This window comes from Aethalodelphis obliquidens, unplaced genomic scaffold (genome assembly GCF_003676395.1).
Source record: "Aethalodelphis obliquidens isolate GAN/ISIS:26980383/991018 unplaced genomic scaffold, ASM367639v1 scaffold16, whole genome shotgun sequence".
Lineage (NCBI taxonomy): Eukaryota > Metazoa > Chordata > Mammalia > Artiodactyla > Delphinidae > Aethalodelphis > Aethalodelphis obliquidens.
The window spans coordinates 30,032,811-30,053,015 of record NW_020837960.1 but is presented as its reverse complement, the minus strand read 5'-3'; the positions used below and the strand labels follow the sequence as shown (position 1 = coordinate 30,053,015).

The 20,205-nt window shown below is 45.4% G+C and overlaps 1 protein-coding gene across 1 annotated transcript in view; it reads left to right on the top strand.

Annotated features, from left to right (window-relative positions):
- The window catches only part of WASF3 (WASP family member 3), a 53,497-nt gene that overhangs the window by 7,487 nt on the left and 25,805 nt on the right, over positions 1 to 20,205 (top strand). Inside the window, exon 2 of the mRNA XM_027116635.1 lies at positions 9,403 to 9,545. Within this exon, the coding sequence (XP_026972436.1) occupies positions 9,413 to 9,545 (133 nt within the window). The 5' untranslated portion in view covers positions 9,403 to 9,412. The remainder of the gene's footprint in view (positions 1 to 9,402; positions 9,546 to 20,205) is intronic.

Genomic DNA, 20,205 nt, shown 5'->3' with positions numbered 1-20,205 from the left:
TGTGCTTTTTTTTCTTTTTTAATTAATTTATTTATTTGGTTGTGCTGGGTCTTAGTGGCGGCAGGCGGGCTCCTTAGTTGCGGCATGCCTGTGGGATCTAGTTCCCTGACCAGGGATCAAACCCAGGCTCCCTGCATTGGGAGCTGGGAGTCTTAACCACTGTACCACCAGGGAAGTCCCTGGGCATATGCTTTTATTTCTTCTGCATAAATTCCCGGGAGTGGAATGGTTCCTAGGGTCATTCTGATAAGTGTGCGTTTAACTTTTTAAGAAACTGCCAGACTGTTTTCCAAAGTGATTGGGTTGTTTTACATCCCCTTCAGCAGAGAGTTCTGGTTTCTCTACATTCTTACCGATGTTTGGTGTGGTCAGTGGTTTTGCCTTCAGCCATTCTAATAGGTGTGCAGTGCTATCTCCTTGTGGTTTTAATTTGCATCTCCTTCATGGTTAATGACTGATGGTGTGAAATGTCCTTGAGGTGCTTATTTGCCATCTGTCTGCTGTGAAGTGTCTGTTCATATATTTTGCTCATGTTTTTAATTGGATAGTTTTATCACTGAGTTTTGAGAGTTCTTTGTATGTTTTGCATATAAGACCTTCATTCAATAAGTGATTTGTACTTTCATCCATTTTACTAGTGATTTTCCCCCTTTACTCTAGAATGAAGCTTTTGGGAGTGACTGGGATTATTTTACAGTCTAGATCTCCCAGGTTCCATTTATCTTAAAAAAAGTTTATTTAAGTAGCTGGTTTTGTCTGGCTGGTCAAAACAGGGAAGGAAGGCAGTTCCCGGTGAAAGCATCTCTGAGGTTCCTGGATTAGTAACGTGAATCAGAATAAACTTTCATGTGCAACAGAGAAATAGAAAACAGGTGTAGGCTCAAATATAAAGTATATCCTACAGTCCCAAATGTACTGAGTGTCTGATTATATGGATACCAAGACACTATAAAATGACTTAGAAATAAAATACGAATATATTTTTAAAGCGGTTTACATCTAAAAGGAATTTAGTAATTTGTTGATGAAAAATTAATCAATAGTCAATCTAAGAAAGAAAGAGAAAATTTTATTCAGGCCATCCTGAAGATTATAACCCAGGAGGCAGTCTTTTAGAAATCTCTGAAGACTCTGCTCATCGGAGGTCAAAGCACACGTTATATAAGTTTTTGAGACAAAGAGTCATACATCAGAGGAACATATCGACAGTTTGTGAGCCCAACAAGGCGAGTCGTGGGTCACGGTGACCTCTTGCAGGATTGAGAAAGGAGTGTTATTCCTAAGTCATTGCATCACTGGCACCAGTAGGAAGTTGCTTTTTTTGGGTGAGCAGGCATTCCTGTGTCTTTAAGGGGATCCAGTTAATATAACGTGTGATACAGATGCAAAGTGCACACTAAAGAGGGGGGGAGGGCAGTGGCTCAAATGGCAGAGAAAATTTTATGTTTAAACATTTTCTTGTTCTGCCTTAAAAATAATTTTATTTCATCACTTTAAATTGAAAAAAAAAACCAGTCCAAACTAAAGAAGGACATAACAGAGCTTAAAAGTCAATTTCAATATAGATACGCAGATAACTGGTGGAAGGTTCTAGAAGAGAAGCTTTCTGGAGCCCCATGGCCACCCCCGTGATGCCCAGGAGAGGAGGGTGGGGCAGAGACCACGGATTGTTCTTCACTTACTGGATGCTCTTCACCACTTGCTTCTCCATATCCCACTCGTGGTAGGTTATTTTCTTCACTTTTTCTGGCCTTGAGGTTTCTTTCTACAGCAGACAAACGACAAGACAGGAGCCAGTGGTGAACACGCTGGTGCAGAGGAATCTCAGCCTCGACCTCTACTCTCTGCCTTTTCAGTTAGAACCAGATGTTAGCGTCCACCTGAAAAAATGTCCAGGTGATGTTTTGTAGCCCATAAAAGACAAGCGACCGTTTCTTATCTCTGAGCGTCCTCCAAAAATAAGCACTTGACAGGGGTTTCATATCACTATGTTATTCCATAGACATACATCTGCTTTTTTCCCCTGGGGTACTTATTATTTACTTGTTGAGGCTGTTGAGCAAAAACGAGATGATACTTTCCAACCCTTGGAAACGAACTGCATTCCTCCACCACCTGATGTTTCCTGAGTAGCCTCCGTGTGCCGAGCGTGCGCTGCAGGGTCGGTGAAGCGGTGTGACCTCCCCATCCCCTAGTGAAGTCTTTCCAGTTGTGTTTTTTTTTGTTTGTTTGTTTTTTGCGGTACGCGAGCCTCTCGCTGCTGTGGCCTCTCCCGTTGCGGAGCACAGGCTCTGGACGCGCAGGCTCAGCGGCCATGGCTCATGGGCCCAGCCGCTCCGCGGCATGTGGGATCTTCCCGGACCGGGGCACGAACCCGCGTCCCCTGCATCGGCAGGTGGACTCTCAACCACTGCACCACCAGGCAAGCCCTCCAGTTGTGTTTTAATTTCCCAGGTATGAGAAATACCTTAAACTAGTGCTTGTCACCCTGGATTGTAACTTTATTGATATGCCTGCCTCTCTCACTGAACCATTACTTCCTCGAGGAAAGGGATTTTGTCTTATTTTTGACGTTTATTCTTTGTATTTCCATCGGCTAAAGTATAATAAAAATGCACGAAGTGTTTGGAGCACAGTTTGAATCCAATATGGCTATTTCTGGAAGCCAGCTGTATATCTAACTGGAAGGAAAGAAAGCGCGCCAGAGCTCGGGGGCCCTGTGAGAGCAAATCTGTTTCTTCGGAGGAGGAAACTGAGGCCCACCTTGGTTAAGAAACCTGCACAGGGTCACACAGTGCTGGTGGCAGAACTGGGCCTGGAACCCAGGGCCTCCGGTTCCTCTGCGCCTTTCTGTCCCTCATCGTGCAGGAGCCTACAGACCATGTTCTAGTAACAAAGCCTAGACATTTATCCCAGTGAAACACAACTGTTACACTTATGCAGTCTTTCCCCCACTTCGCCCCCCGACTTCATCACGACTTGCCTCTGAAGCTTACGTAAAAGAGGTGAGGCAGTGTCGCTCTAGAAGACCACAGAACAGGGTGGGCGCTGAGGAGGCCCAGGCTCTTCCTCTGGCTGCGGGAATGTGACGGTGTTGGGGGTACCTTCCGGGGAATGTCAGCAGGCAGGCGGGGTCCCGTAAAGCCAGGGAGGAGCGGACACGGTCCTTGCCCCTCACAGTAAAAGGGACACAGCGGGAAATATGGTGGGAATCAGAGGACCGGCTCTGTGTGGGTGCAGGGATGGGGCCACATGTGCTGGGATCCCGTTTTTTCTGAGGACACAACTCCTACATACAAGTCAATGTGGTTAAAAATCCAGACATGTGCAGTAGGCACACGTGTAGTCTGCTGTGTGCAGGAGAGTCTGGGCGTGTGATTTCCTCTGCTACGTGCTGCGCTGTAACTGCCAGGCGTGTGGCAGTCGGAGCAGAGGTTACCAGCACGTCGGGAGCAGAAAAGAAAGCATCACTAGCACCGTCAGGTTCCTGAGCTGTGCGTGTTCTCCAGCCTCAGGAAGTCTTTATGGCTGCAGGGTGGAGACAGAAATCCATCACAGTTTTGTCAGTTTTATACACTCAAACAGGGCCATCAGTAACATAGTTTTAAATATGTAATAAGGACTTAGTGCACTTTCTTTAAGTCACTCTGCATCCAGTCAACCCTTTCTACAATCGTAATATAAACTGGGGAATGATCACAATCGTGGGTTTCTGGGCCATAAAACAAATCTCAGCAAATGAAAGGGAGTTAAAGTCAGACAAAGCCTGTCCTCTGAACACAATGAAATTCAACTGAACACCACCAGCAGTAGGATATCTGGAAAAACCCACTCATTGTGTTTGTATTACTAAGTCGACTGCTCGCCCAAAAGAGATCTTCCAGATGGTTCACATGGACAGGAATGGCTGTGGAAAGGGACATTCTGAGAACTTCTTACTATTTTAAACATCTGTGGAATTGCTTCTATAAATTTTTTAAGAAGAAAAAGCATTCCAATTAATGATGCTGTAGGAAAACGGAAGAGTTTCAGTGTATGGAATTCTAAAAAGAGGTGAAATAAGTTATTGGAAGATAGGAAAGTTTGAAAGTAGAAAACACATTGATATGGTTCTGAAATTCTTTAATCCTTTGACTTTAATCACAAGAGTACTACTTGGAGAAGTTAAATGCCAGTTTGCAGACATTTAGTTGCATAATGAGTAAAATTACAGGAAAAATTCAGGTTTAGGTTAATTGTACAATAAGCAAAATTAGATGGGAAATATTAAGTATCTTATTTCAGTAATGAACGTGATATTAATATTAAAGTAATAAGATCATTAGTATCTTACATGTTGTTGCCCAGCACACGTTTTCACGCGAGCCTCCATACGGCCTGTAAGGAACCTGCGGAAGGTGTAATTAGTACACACTGACTCGGGGTTATTTTGAAAAGGTGACACAAAAATCAAAGTCTAATGTCCGCGTATATTATTCTGTGTCCTTATGGGATCCCACCTGCAAAAGTTTGACGGGGAATGTGCCTGTGTGAAAAGAGGAGAGGAGGCTGGAAGAGGCATCCTGCGTGATGCACGTCCGACCCCGAGGTGGGGTGTAGGAGAAGGTTCCGTCCTGGTTGGCTGAGGTCTGCAGGAGCCTGGGCAGAGCCACTGGGAGCCCCGTCGCTGTCTGGTCTTTGCTGGTTCCCCTCAGCTGTCCCGTTCTCATTTCTTGCTGCTGACTGACCGTCAGCCTCCCTCTCGAGTGGTGAAGAGTTCTCCATCTCTGCTGCTCCAAAGAGCAGCAACTAATCTGGACATCGTGGTCCCACTTCCAGGTTCCTGGGGAGGGACCCTGGCCTGGTTTCGGTCGTGCCTTGGAATCTAGTTCACAGTTGCGTGAACCAGGTTGTGTCTGTAAACTGAGACATTTCCCAGAAAAGTTGGACAAACTGCAGGCTTAGCAGTAAACCTCATGCTACCTCGGATAGTCCTTGAGCATTTGATAAGCAGTGTTAGATTTTTTTCTTAGCACGCAGGGTGGCTTTGAAGAATGGTTGGGACGTTCCAGGGATGGGCTGGTGAAGCGCATGGAAGTTGTTTGCTGGTGACTGGGTGGATTCGCTCATTCCATGTCTGTTTCTGTAACTGCAAAGCGTTTTCAAGAGAATCGATTGACTCAACATTTTCTCCTTTACCTCTTCCTTGCGCTTCCATTTATTCAAAACTGGATCCGTGTCAGATAAAGGCTGTCTGGGAAAAAATACATCTGTTAGAGTACTTCACACTGACAGGAAAGCCATAAAAGTCATTGCTGGGTGATTAGAACTTTCAAAAGGATCTGTGAAATGCAACCCTTCTTCTAAAATTATACAGACGGCAGCACGTCCTCTCTCTCTGTTGTCTTGTGTATTTAGACAGGTGTGGGAACCCCACATCTAGGTATAATGACAGTGAGAAGTGAAGGCTGGGATTAATTAGAGCTGAAATACTGAACAATAGGCCAGGTGCCCAGGGAGGGGCAGATAGACATATGCGTGTGTATGTATATGGGCACGAGGTCAGCAGGCATCATTGGGGTGCTCGAGCCATGGTGTGGGCTGTGAAGGGCTTTGTGGGGAACAGAGTCGATAGACTCAGCCCCGAAATCTGGGCAGTTTACGGTCTGCCCTGCGGGGAGAGACGCCGTCTGTGCTGGCCCAGTGCAGGCACACCGGCTCTGCGGGGTGCTGGGGACAGTAAGCGGGGAGCTGTGTGAGCGTCTGACAACGCAGCCTCTTCTGAATCCTTCTCAGACCTCTCACTGTTTAGAATATGGTGTGTTAATAGGAAACACGAGGTGTAGTGAAGCCAGTGGATCCAGAGACAACTGCCACTGACAAGAGAGTGAGTCGCTCCCAGCTCCCAGGGGCGGGGGCCACACGGGGAAGCACCAGGGCCGTCGGAGGCAGAGGGAGTGGGGGGGGATCTGGGGGAAGGAGCCTGTATTGTGGATTTTCTCGGAGGCACGGGTGAGGCAGGGTGAGCGGGTTTAGGAGCAGCTCATTTGAATAATCTCAGGGGCTCTGGGGTGTGAGGTCACCCCTGGTGTCTGGCGCCCGGGTGATTAGGGCAGGTGGAAGGTGGCCTGCTGGGAGCAGTGGCGGTGGTGGCGAGGGCCCTGCACTGGTGGGTTGGATGGCAAGGCGAGTTCAGGATTTGGCCGGTCCCGGGAGGGGCAGCCCCTGCAGGCTGAGCCTGGGCTCAGGTGTCAAAGCCTGAGAATCCAGAAAAGACAAGATGTGGTTAATGCCCCTGCAGAGACTAAGCTCTTCTCCTCTGTGCCCTGATAGCATCACAGGCGAGTGTTCGCGTGGGCGCCTTCAGCACGTCTGTCAGGGACACACGGAGGCTCCAGGCAGCTCACCGATGCCGGAGGGGGTGTCTCAGGTGTAAACGTGAAGGACTTCAGCGGGGGCGGGGCAGGGCGGCAGGGCAGGGGGAGGCTCCGAAAAGGCTGGTGTGGTTTTCAGGACGGCTTGTGGGAAACGGCGGTGTTAGCTCCAGATACGCCAGGACGACGACGTGACGGCACATCTGACGTCGGAGAGCCACCCAGTCAGGGAAGGAGGGGGAGGTGATGACCGCTTGGCCTGCTTTGCACGTGCAGGGGGGACGTCTGCGGGGTGCGTGTGTAGTTAGGATTTTGTGTATCTGAACGACGGCGGATCCAAAGAAATATGGGTGGTGGGCCGGGGAGTGTCAGACTGGCAAGTTTTGGGGCTGTCAGAGGTCGAAAAATATTTCTTTCCTATACTTTATGCTTTTATTAAGTTTGTTAATGATTTTTCTTTTTTTCCTTATGAGATTTTCTAGTTTATTATGACTCGTTACCAGCCTCTTGCTCTAATTGATTCTCCCAGGAAGAAATGGCATAAATCATAGTTACACGTTTGACTAGAGACTAGTGTATCTAGAATTTTCATAGTTTAACACGCTTTCCTTGGATGTGTGCCTCTTCTTTGACATCATTTCTTTTTTCTGGCACTCTGGGAGATTTTTAGTTTATTTTTATGCGTATAAAGATTCTCTCGTCACCACCTGGTCCCTTTCTTATTCTTAATAATCATGAGATGTTTAAGGACGGGGTGGGAGACAGTGCCCATGTCTTCCTAATGTCAGCATATGTGTATGTTAAGAAAAACAATTTTAGGAACGGATGTAGAAGTATGGCTAACATCACTGAGATGAACCAGACTCTAACAGTTCCTTTGGGTGCCCGACTTCCCCAAACTAGTCCCCCAAATAGGACTCAGATATTCTCCCATCAGTGATGTGGCTTTGGGACATCCCAGTCTGATGCTCTGGATGGGAGTGGGGAATGGGATGGCCTTGGAAGGCCAGTGAGAGCATCATGAGGCCTGTTAAACCCACCCTGCCCAGTGGACACCGCAGTGTCTGCACGGAAGGAGGCCCACAGGCTTTCAGTTGAAAGGGTCGGGGGCTTCTCCTCACTTCGTCCAGTTTCTAGATAATTCCAGGCCCTTTTCCTTTGGTACCTCTCAGTCTCCCACTTGACTTTATGAAGGTGTTAGACGTCAGCATCGGGCCGGTACACAGTCGGTGCTCAGTGTTTGATGGGTCCACGGCTGTTGAGATTATGTGCAGTTCTACCTTCCTTTTTTTTAAGTTGAGGCATAGTTGTTTTACAGTGTTGTGTTAGTTTCTGCTGGACAGCAAAGTGAAGTAGAGTTCCCTGTGCTGTACAGCAGGTTCTTATTAGTTATCTGTTTTATACATAATAGTGTATATATGTTCTTAGGCATAATTTTAATGTAGATATTGTTATCCGTCTTCTGTGGTTCAGCCTCATTTTCAACCAGTGAACTGTTCCTTTTTTATTGTTATAATCAGAGTCAGAATTAACATCATAACAACATATGAGGTATAATAAAATTAGTATAATTAGTCACATTGTTTGAGTGTCCCTATATGCCAGGCCCTGTTCTAAGTGGTTTATTATGTAATAACGCATTAAGTCCTCACTCCGTGAGGTAGGTCCCATTGTGATCCCCGTTTTGTGGGGAGGAAAGGAAGGCATGGAGGGGTGAAGTGATGTACCACAGGCTGTGCACCTAGGTTGGTGGATGAAGTAGTATTTGGGTTGGAAGATGTGGTCGGTGTGCTCAACCAGCCCCTTAATGGACAAGAGGCGGAAATAGTCGATAAAAACACTGGCCAGTTGAGCAGAACTTTTCCTCTACAGCTGCCCCCGCCTTTCGCCCTCTGCTAGAGCCCTGTGAGATAGCCCCTGTCCACCCTTCTGATTTCAGCTCAGCAGTCACGTCCACAGAGAGGCTGCCCAGGGTCCCCCAGGGGGTTTCATAACTTGAGTCCACTGACCTGGGCGGTTGGACCGATGCCTCACTTCCCCGGGGGGGCGGGGAGGGGCCTTGTCTGTCTCACTCACCACGGGGTCCTCGTCACCTTGCACACTGCCCGGTGTCGGGTCAGTGCTCAGCAGGTGTTTATGGGATGCGTGAACAGAGGTAATGGAGAAGGGAGGAAGGAAAGAAAGATTTACCATGTGCCTCGCTAGTTCCGGCTTCTTGAGGTGAGCCGTTGTACCAGTTGGGAGTAAATTTAATTCAGTAACAGAACACCCAGCAACAGTGACTTAAACAAGGTATTATTTGTCTCACGTAGCGAGAATTGCTCAGACGCCGCCAGGCTCCTTGGCTTTTCTGGTGCTGCTCCTGTGAATCGGGCCTTGTGGGCGCCCTGTCAGGGTGACAGTGTGTCCCAGTCACTGGGTTTTCTCCTGCTGTAGGGGGCAGTAGATTTGCTGTATAGGTGGTAGGCTTGAAATTCTATATACCTCCTTAAACAAAAAGTTGAGATGTCATTGGATGTATAACGTACTTTTTGAGGAGAGAAGTGGATTGAATTCCCAGGATAACGGGGAAGGCTTTCCCGAGTGTCTGGTGACCCTTCGCCCAGGTAGGTGGGCTCCGTCCTGCTCCCTCCTTGGCAGCCCAGGTTCGGCCTTTCCTGTGTCCTAGTCTGTAAGCGCTGCCTGTGGTTTTGGGCTGTTGTGTCCTTTCCTCTCTTAGTACGTGTGGGCTTGTGCCTTTCCTCTCTCTTGTCATTTTAGCGGAGTGGGGGAAGGGTAAAAATGCACGTATTCAGTCGCTAACGCTTCACTGGAAATCTCGCGTACATCCCTTTTCTATAAAAGTGGGATTGTGCTGTCCATATATCTCTGAAGTCTATGGCATTCATGTAAGGAATTCAACATCTGTTGCATATTGAGCCGATTCTCTCACATAGAAATGACAGGATAATGCAGATTCCTGGAAAAGAGTCAGTTTTCCAGGGAGTTGAAACTCTAGGCTTGTTAAAACGTGAATATGAGCTTTTAAAACTGTCTTTTTAATTTTCAGATTGTGAGCCATGCCTTTAGTGAAGAGGAACATCGAACCCCGGCACTTGTGCCGGGGAGCCCTGCCCGAGGGCATCCCCAGTGAACTCGAGTGTGTGACCAACAGCACCCTGGCCGCCATCATACGTCAGCTGAGCAGTCTGAGTGAGTGTCCTGCCTCGGGACTCCTTTCTTCTGATTACCAGTGACATAGTTCAACAAATTAGCAAATTGATTTCAATTCAGTAGTTATGTGATTGTCCAGAGAAGAGGCCTGCAGCTTTGAAGGAGAGAGCCTCCCCCCCCATCCTCCCTCTTGAATTTCCCAGCATGCAATCAGCTGTGGCCCCCTCACTGGTCTGGTGATACCAGCTTCGTGTGACGAAGTTAGCATTGACCAGTTCACAAGTCACTAGGTACCACCAAACGTGTAGATTTAAAGTAGTGTTCATTTTTAAAAGCTTATTAAAAATGAGGATAAAATAATTGGCATTTTCAGAAATGTGAATTATGCATTAAACTTGGACAGGACTAATTATTTTTCAGTGTAACGAATTGAAAACTAGGTCACACCTGTGATATGCCCGGCCTTAGAATAGAGGCTCAATACATGTTTGTTGATTGAATAATATTCCAAATGAATCAAAGAATCAAGCCCCAAGCTAGTGAGACTTGCTGATTTTAACCTACTGAAGGTTAAAATGCAGGTATTGACTTCCAGATTGAGGTCAGCAGATGAGTTGATGGTTACACGTACGCAGTGCCATGTACACATTACATACACAGATTATAGAAATATAAGCAAACACAAGCGTAAGGAAGAGAGGACTTCCTGTTACTCTAATTTTGAACATGAATATGAAATACCCAAGAAATATTCCATTTCTTAAGACTCACATATGCATGAAAATGCTTTTCCTTCAGAGCTTTTTGAAGTTGCAGTCTTTCTCCCTAACTTTTACATTTACGTCGTGATCTTATTTTCTCACTTCGTCCCACTCCTTTTCAGTTTAGATGGTTCACACTGCATTTTGGATGACAGGTTTTCACAGTTAAATTTTCAGAACCTCTGTTAATAATGAGAAAATCCTCCATGAAATTTCACATCCTGGCCGCGTCAAGCCGGGGAGAGTGGTTTTAAAAACAACTCAAGTGCTTTTATTTGTTTTGGAGAAGAAACACTATGGATGAGTATTTTTTTTTCTTTAGAAGAATTGTAGCGCATCACTATTGGTATGTTTTTGATATATTATGTCTATAATCATTGGCTAAACAAAAGTAATTTGGAAATCGCTTAAAATGTGCTTCAAAATAGATTTCTTCTGGAATCTGAACTAATTATAATTGATTTTTGGTAGTGGTGGTTGGCAAAATGTATAAATTCGTATAATTACAGGAGGATACCTTGTAAACTATTGAAGGGTGAAAGTATTTCTGTGTGCATTCATATATCTCCATGAGAATGTTTTTTCAGTCTCTTGTTTTCTTATGGCTGAAACGTCTATTGGCATAAGGTCTAAGTGATGAAAACCAACATGAACTGTTGAGGTTTTAATAATCACACCATGCCTCGTGCACAGGGTTACATCAGAGGTGCCTGCTTGGCCACAGTCTCTTCTAAGTGAAACTGCCCGCAGGGTACGTTTTGTTCTGTAGAGTCCGTGTGTAGGCAGAATGATCACAGCCCCTCTGAGGATGTCTGCATCCTCACCCTGGGAACCCGCAGATGTGCTGTGTGACTGGGCAAGGGGAGGATTAGGGCTGCTCGTCAGCTCACCTCACGAGAAGGAGGTTATCCTGGGCTGTCTGGTGGCCCCATGTAATCCCGGGGCTCTTTTAAGTGGGAGGAAGGAGTGTCAGAGTGATAGGATGTGAGAAGGATCCATCAACCGTTGCTGGTCCGAAGACAGGAAAAGAGGCCGCAAGCCAAGGAGTGCAGGTGGCCTCTGTACATTGCAAAAGGCTGGGAACTGGACCTTCCCCTGGGGCCTCCAAGGGAACAGAGCTCTGCCAGCGCCTGGATTTCAGCCCCGTGGTAACATTTCACACGTCTGATCTCCAGAGCTGTAAGATGGTAATTTTGTGTTGTTTTAATCCACTGAAGTTGTGAAAATTCGTTACGGGAGCAGCAGGAAACAGTGCACCCTGGAGCCGTGGTGACGCTTTGTACACACATCCTGCTCTAGCCTCGTGAGTGGACCAGGCGTGGGTCCTGGCCTCAAGCACAGTCCAACCCCAGTCAGCCTGCTTCAGCCCTGATTCTCTGCTAGGATCACTGGGGGAGCTTGAACAGAAGATGCTAGGAATCACTGCAGGGATCGTGATCGGGGTGACCTATGAAGTCAGATGCTGTGTGTCTGGATCGAAAAGCCTGTCTGGGCCAGTCGTGTTCTGTCGGGAAGTTTGAACTAAGACACAGCGCGTGTGCTCGTTTATCATGGGATCTACCGCTGGGGTGTGGCCCAGGACCGAGAGGTCCCGGTGGCCCTCGCAGGCCTGCGTGGTTATTGCGGGGGGTGGAGGGAGGCCGCAAGGAGCTAGAGGAAGCCAGCGGGTGAAGAAAGGCAGGAGGGCACGGGGAGAGAAACAGGCGCTGGGCACTAGCGAGGCCCCGGGCCGGCGAGGCAGGAGGGTTGCACTGATGGCCCCGCGCCCGGTCAAGGAGCCGCGTGGCCGGTTCACGGCAGACCCTCACAGGTGCCCAGGTGCCCCGTGCTCGCCGCCCAGGGAGGACGGGGGCGCGAGAGCCAAGGGTGCAACTTCAGGAAACGAGGATGGTTGTTAATTGGTGGTGGAGCAGCAAGTTACTGATAACCAGTGATTTATTTATTCCTGTTTATTCACTCGGTGCTCCTCTAGGTGCAGCCTACAGCAAATAAAGTCAACTGGGTCCCTGCTTAGAAGTTACAAAAGCATATATGATTGACGTCAATATGGTCATACAATAGGCAACATATGCAATTATGACCTGCCATAAACTCTCACACATGATGAGTGACGTCTACATTTTGGGTGAAGCTTTAGTTTTTGTAGGTTTTTTTCCCCACTGAGTGGAAATATAGGAGATGAGAAAAGGTATATGCAAAAAAATTCTTATGATCTAAAATTGTTAAGGAAAATAAGAATTTAAAAGAATGTTTATAAATCAGTAAAACAATGTTTTTTCCTTTTTTCCTGGACATAAATAGGTTTCCTTTTTTAAATTTTTATTGGAGTATAGTGGCTTTACAATGCTGTGTTACTTTCTGCTGTACAGCAAAGTGAATCAGCCATACGTACACATATATCCCCTCCTTTTGGATTTCCTTCCCACTTAGGTCACCACAGAGCACTGAGTAGAGTTTTTGTGTTGTTTTCTAATTTTCTAATCATTCATCAGTTATTTTTAAAGTGAAGTTTTAGGAAAGTATGAGTCTGTCATATTAAAATTCGTCTATTACTGAGGATGAATTTTCAAGATAAAGTCAAAACAGAGTCTATTTTTTTATTCCTTTGAGTTTCTGACCGTCATTCAGTAGGCTCCTGCCCACCCTGCCCCAGCGCCTCCACTCCCAGATTAGGACAGGTGATGTACAGTCATCTGAACTTCCTATAAGTGATACAGAGGGAGGCTAGACTTTGTCTACAAAGGCCGTCTTGGGGGAATCCCAAGGGGAACTTTAGGGATTTTCCTTGATCCTAGACTGGTCATACCTGCCTGAGCAGCAGACTTGTCCTCCTGCCGTAATCCAGAGTAACTAATCCTCTAGTGGGTCTAAGGAAGGAAGAACAGACCAAGGGGCCAGAAGGAGTTTCTTTGGTCTTTTCCAAAAAGGAAGACTAGCAATTGAGGGCCCGATTCACCAGATCGTTCTGATTCTCATCACATCTATGGGGGAACAGTTCAGGGTCATCATGAGGGTTTAAATAACTTTACATCAAACAAGAGATCCTGGTCCTGGTGCCAGATAGGCCTTTGAAGCCCCAGTGACTCTACGTAACTTTGGGGAAATCTTTAGGTTCTTACCGGTTACAGTGCTCCCACTACATCCAAACTAGACACTTGACTTTAAAGGGCCAGAAATTTTGTCAGAACTAGATATTTCCCAGGCTTTTCAGGGAATTGTTTCTTTTCAATGAAAAAATATTGCTTATTGGTATTGAGTATAAGAACAGTCATAGAAATGAGGAAGAGGAAATTTGTAACTTGAACAGCCTTATAATTAGAGAATAAGTATCAAAAGCTTTCAAAGCTTTGTCCAATAAAATAAAAAATTAGTGTTTAGTAGTTTTCAGATTTTTTTCCTTTGAGTGTTACTAACTTCTAATATGAGTGACGGTGTGGGGAGGGGAGTGGGAGGGAGAAGGAAAGCCACTTTTTAAAGTGGTTTTGGTTAATAGTGTGTTACTTGGCCTGTTGGCCATCTGTATGTCTTTTATGGAAAAATGTCTGTTCAGGTCTTCTGCCCATTTTTTGTTTGGGTTGGTTGGTTGTTTTGATATTGAGTTGTGTGAGCTGTCTGTATATTTTGGATAATAATCCCTTGTCAGTCATATCATTTGTAAATATTTTCTCTCACTCCATAGATTGTCTCTTCATTTTGTCAGTGGTTTCTTTTGCTGTGCAAAAGCTTTTAAGTTTAATTAGGTCCCATTTGTTTATTTTTGCTTTTGTTTCTTTTGCCTTAGGAGACAGATGAAAAAAATGGCTGTGATTTATGTCAAAGAGTGTTCTGCCTATGTTCTCTTCTAGGAGTTTTATGGTTTCACATCTTACAATTAGGTCTTTAATCCATTTTGAGTTTATTTTTGTATATGGTGTGAGGAAATGTTCTAATCTCATTCTTTTACATGCAGCTGTCCAGTTTTCCCAGCACCACTTGTTGAAGAGACTGTCTTCTCTGCATTGTATATTCTTGCCTCCTTTGTTGTAGATTAACTGACCATAAGTGTGTAGGTTTATTTCTGAGCTGTTTATTCTGTTCCATTGATCTGTGTGTTTATTTTTGTGCTGGTACCATGCAGTTTTGATTACTGTAGCTTTGTAGTATAGTCTGAAGTCTGGGAGGGTGATACATCCAGCTTTTCTAATTATTAGAGAAATGCAAATCAAAACAAGATATCACCTCACACTTATCAGAATGGCCATCATCAAAAAGTCTACAAATAACAAATGTCAGTGAGGATATGTACACTGTTGGTGGGAATGTGTCAATAAATTGGTGAGTTCACTATGGAAAACAGTATGGAGGTTCCTCAAAAAACTAAAAACAGAATTACCATATGACCCAGCACTTCCACTCCTGGGTTTATATCCAGAAAAGATGAAAACACTAACTTGAAAACATACATGCACCCCAGTGTTCATAGCAGCGCTATTCACTACAGCCAAGACATGGAAGCAACCTGAATGTCCATTGACAGAGGAATGGATAAAGAAGATGTGGTACATATATACAGTGGAATATTACTCAGCCATAAAAAAGAATGAAATTCGGCCATTTGCAGCAATATGGATGGACCTAGAGAACATTATACTTAGTGAAATAATCAGTCAGAAAAAGATACTGTATATCACTTATATGTGGAATCGAAAAAATAAATGAATGTATCTAGCAAAACAGAGACTCAGAGATATAGAAAACAAGCTAGTGGTTACCAGTGGGGTAACCACTGGGAGGGGCAAGATAGGGGTATGGGATTAAGAGATACATACTGCTAGGTATAAAATAGATAAGCAACAAGGATATATTGTACAGCACAGGGAATTACAGCCATTATCTTGTAATAACTTTTAATGGAGTATATAATCTGTAAAAATACTGAATCACTATACTGTATACCTGAAGCTAAAATAATATTGTAAATCAACTCTACTTCATTGAAAAAAAATTAGTGTGTCACTTGGTTTTCCAGTAATGGAATATTGATATTTTTTTCTTCAAACAATGACAGTTTAGTGTAGCAGTTAACATTAAATCAGGAGTGCTTTTTCATCGTTTTCCTTGATTAATTATCTGAGTGCTCCTGTTCTTATCAGCTAGTTGCTCAATTAAAATTACAGTGTCTTGGGCTTCCCTGGTGGCACAGTGGTTGAGAGTCCGCCTGCCGATGCAGGGGACACGGGTTCGTGCCCTGGTCCGGGAAGATCCCACATGCCGCGGAGCGGCTGGGCCCGCGAGCCATGGACGCTGAGCCTGCGCGTCGGAGCCTGTGCTCCGCAACGGGAGAGCCTACAGCAGTGAGAGGCCCGCGTACCGCAAAAAAAAAAAAAAAAGTTACAGTGTCTTGCAATCAAATTCCTACTGAAATTATAATGTAATTTTAATATAATTTGCTTTAAAAAGGAAATAGGGCATTTGTGCCAAGGATGACGCAAATCCACTTCAATACCTCCCAGGCTGGTTTCCACTTCTTTCACTTCGTTCTTGTGATTATAGCTGTCTTCCCTTTCCTTTCTTAAGAGTATGTCACAAGGAAAGGAGTTAGACCTTAGGTGCCTCCCCTGCCCCAAAGTTTTTGGTTATATTTGATGGTACTAATAAGATCATATAGAGAACTTAGCACAGGACAACACAAAGGAAAAAAATTACAAATTTTTTTATTAATCGGGAAATTATTGATAATGCTTTGTATATATCATTATAAAAATGATACCTCACACATACGGTTTTGTAGCCTATACTCACTTGTATATAGTAAACATCTTTGTTGAGTCTTCTAAGACACATTTTTAATAGCTAGAGATTACTGTGTTATATTGATACAGTATCATTAACCATTATCTTGCTGTTGGACATAACTGTATGTTTCTTTGTCAGGGAGGCACTAGTCTTTTTTGGCACTTTTTTTTTTTTTTTTTTTAAGATTCCTTACATCTTATAGGTCATCAAACTTCCTCACAAAGAGCTAGGATCGTTCTTACAAATGGTCTAAGTTTTGAGACTCCATTAATTTTAAACGTGAGTCTCTGAAAAAAGTTATTACAAAATCTATTTTCTATTAATTTCTATATTGAGTACTTGTATAAATGAGAAAGAAATTGTTTTCTTCTCAGATTTTAATTAGTGATTATTATTTTTATTGCTACTCCTTATGGTATGTATTATGTCTCGTATCAAACCAAATGCCAAATCGTCATAAAAATGCTTCCTTTGAGGGCTTGCAGTATAATACATCTGCTTTATGTAATTGGATCTGAAATTCAGGGTTGTATTAATTGATTATACCAAGTGCAGTTCTAGTCAGAATAGAGATTTAAGTATTTTGAAGGCATGCACTGAATAGATTTCTTGGATGGTCTTAGCCAAATGGGATTTTTGAAGTGAAAGGGAAGATGTAAACACAGTATATGCAAGAAATAGGTCATAAGTTCATTTCCATGCAGGTTAAGGCTGGGTTGAGGTACTTTAAGAGAAAACGTGTGAATGTAGTGGACAGAGCTGACTGGAAGAAACAGCACGAAGTTTTTAAAGTTTACTGCTTCAATCTGAGATAAGTATTTGCATTACTTGTGGATAAAAATAGGAAGCCAGTGAAGAGAGGTAAGAGAAATGTGTACTTAGGAAAGTATAAGGCACAACTCCGTCAGCCGTAGAACTGGAGGTGAGTATAATGAGAGTCCCCCACAAAGGCAGGACTGTTGGGAATCCAAACACTTACCGCCCCACCTGGAACATCGGAAACACTTTTTAACAGAAGAAACGACGCGGGGGCCGTTTCTCACTTCTTGCCCTGGACAGGTTGCGACACGGCAGGATTTAAGTGTAGACTAATTGTCCAGAGCACAGGTGGAGAGCTAGCCACGTCCGAATGTTCAGTCAAGTCTGCCATCAAACCTCTCTGCTTTTGTCATCGGTATTCTTTCCATTTCATGAGTTCATAGGCTTATGCTAACGTGTCTTCAGTGACTTACAGGTGTCTTTCTGATGGTTGGGATTTACACTGTTATTATCATCTAAAAACTCTGAGGGAAGATTTTCAAGGATTTTAATGTTGTTTTCTAAAGTTGTCCTAACCATGATCACTCCCCTCTCAGGTCCACGATTGTGATTACCAGCATCGTGTTCCTCCTTGACGTAGCACCTTTCATAGGAGTAAACGTTGTCTACTTCATTCTTTTTTTTTTTTAAAGAAGATGTTGGGGGTAGGAGTTCAGTAATTTATTTATTTATTTTTGGCTGTGTTGGGTCTTCGTTTCTGTGCGAGGGCTTTCTCTAGTTGTGGCAAGCGGGGACCACTCTTCATTGCGGTGCGCGGGCTTCTGACTATCGCGGCCTCTCTTGTTGCGGAGCACAGGCTCCAGACGCGCAGGCTCAGTAGTTGTGGCTCACGGGCCCAGTTGCTCTGCGGCATGTGGGATCCTCCCAGACCAGGGCTCGAACCCGTGTCCCCTGCATTAGCAGGCGGACTCTCAACCACTGCGCCACCAGGGAAGCCCTGTCTACTTCATTCTTGACTAGTCTTTTACACACGTTGTCCAGCAAAAAATTAAAATAGGAGACACATGGGAAAGGAGAAAAGCATGACTCATAATTAAGAGAAAGAGAAGTTAGTAGCAACAGGATCCACAGATGACTCCAGCCTGGCGTTTCAGGAACTTAGAAGCCACTCCCGCCTGCATAACAGGAAAAGAGCTCAACAAACCGAAATCCACCAGCTTCTCTTAGATCCTTCAGAGAACTGAGGTCACAGGACAAACCGCTGCCCCCAAATTTGGAAAGACAGACAGATTCTGAGAATCACGACTCACCAGGATACAGAAGTTTTGCACAACACTCCCCCGCAATCTGACCTAATTGAGCTTTACAGAACACTAAACGCCCACCTGCAGAATACACGTTCTTCTAATGTTCCGTTCACATGGAATGTTCCTCGAGGTGGGACATACGCTTAGCCAGAGAATAAGACATTTGAAAGGACTGATACCATAAAGAGTGTGGTGTTAATGAGGAAATAATTACAATAACCTTTTTAGATAATTCTCACATATTGGAAAACCAAGCAATAGCTTCTAAATAACTCCTTGGGTCAAAGAAGAAATCAAAAAGGAAATTGCGAACTGTCTCTAACTGTGTGGGTAATGAACACACAGAATCCCCAGTGTATTTGTGGGATTAACGTAAAGAGGTGCTTAGGGGGAAATTTGTACCTTTAAATGCTCGTATCAGGAAAGAAGAGAGATGTAAGATCACGAGCGTTCCTCAGGTGAGCACTCGGTTGCCTGGCAGTCCTGCTGAAATTCCTTCGCTCATTAGTTTTCCCCGCCCAGAGGTGCCTGTGTCACATCTTCTCTTTCCACCCCAAACTCTGAGCTGGTGGTTTGCTTATTTCCCTGGGAAAATAAGAGCATTCAGTGGAGAACCAAACACCCGCCTCCTGCCAGGTCAGCCCTCCGACCTGCCTGTGCACCAGCGCCCTGCCCCCCCTGCTCCAGTGCTGACCCCAGGACTCACTCCAGGACTGGGTTACGCTCCGTCTTTCCCGTGTCCTCCACCCCACCCCCGTCCGCATCATTCCTACCGAATGTTAACACACTGAGAAATCACGCTCAGGTCATCCTCTCCCCGTCGCCCCATTTCTTGCTCCCTTCACAGCAAGCTTCCTTGAAAGAACCACTCCTGCCTTTACCCTCCCCCCGCTTGTCTCTTGTCCCCACTGAAGTTCTGTCGCATCTTTTCCTGAGACTGTGCTTGTCAGGGTCACCCACAGTGACACCCACGTTGCTAAGTCCCGTGCTCAGTCTCAGGCGTGTGGCCTGATGCCTGAGCACCGTTCGACCCCTGATAACTCCCTCCCCGTCCTGGAGGGCTTCCTTACCTGCCTCGGGCCAGCACCCTCAGGGTGTCTCTCGCCTCACGAGCTCTTCTGCGTCGTGGGGCCCCAGGGTGTGGCCACAAGCCCTCCCCTGCTCCCGGTTCCCAGGCCACCTCACCCGCCGTGGCCCGAATACCACCTTCACGCTGACGGCTTCCAAACGTACGACCTCTCCCCAGACCTCAAACTTGTGTGTACAGCTGCTTCCGGAAGCATCTCACAACGTGAGATGCAACGTGCACGTTTGTGCACGTTGTGCAACGTTTGTGCAACGTGATCAAACCGAAATAATGATTTTCTTCTCTCTTCCCCGCCATATATCTTAGCAGGTGGGGGCTCTGCTCTTCCAGCTGCCGTGGTCTTTCCCTCCTCTCTTCCTGCATCTTCACAGTGTGTTCTGAATCCGCACACCTGCTCCCACCTCTGTTGCCGCAGTCCTGGTCCCAGCTGCCCCAGCCCTGCTGTACGGGGGCCCTGTGGGACCTGCCCGCCCCACTCTGGTCCCCCCACCGCAAGGGAAGGACATCCCTCTCTCCGTCCTCTTCCGCCACTCGCCCTCCTCCCTGAACGCTGTCCTCACCTGCAGCCTGTCTCTGCCTGGAAGGTGCCCCCTCGCCTCCAGCCACTGTCCGCCCAAACGTCACCTCCTCAGAGAGGCCTTTTGTGACCACCTGAGTGTCACCCACTTCCTACCATGTTCTCTTGCAGTTTTGTTTTCTTCATACCACTTGTCATGTGATGGATTGTGTGTTTATTTATGGTCTGTGTGGTATTGTCTGCATATAATAAAAGCTGTGTTCATTGCTGTATTTCTTCAAGTGACTAGCATAGTGCCTGGTACACAGTGGGTGTTTGATACATATTTGCTGAATAAGCTGAAAATGCATAACAATCAGCATCTGTTGTCTTCGTTCTTATAAAATGCTTAGAAAGGGTGTTGTAAACAAGTGTACAGAAAAGTTCACTGTGGTTAACTATGCGTGGCATTTTTTACTTTTTATTGTTCTCTGAGTTTTGCAAATTTTCTTCC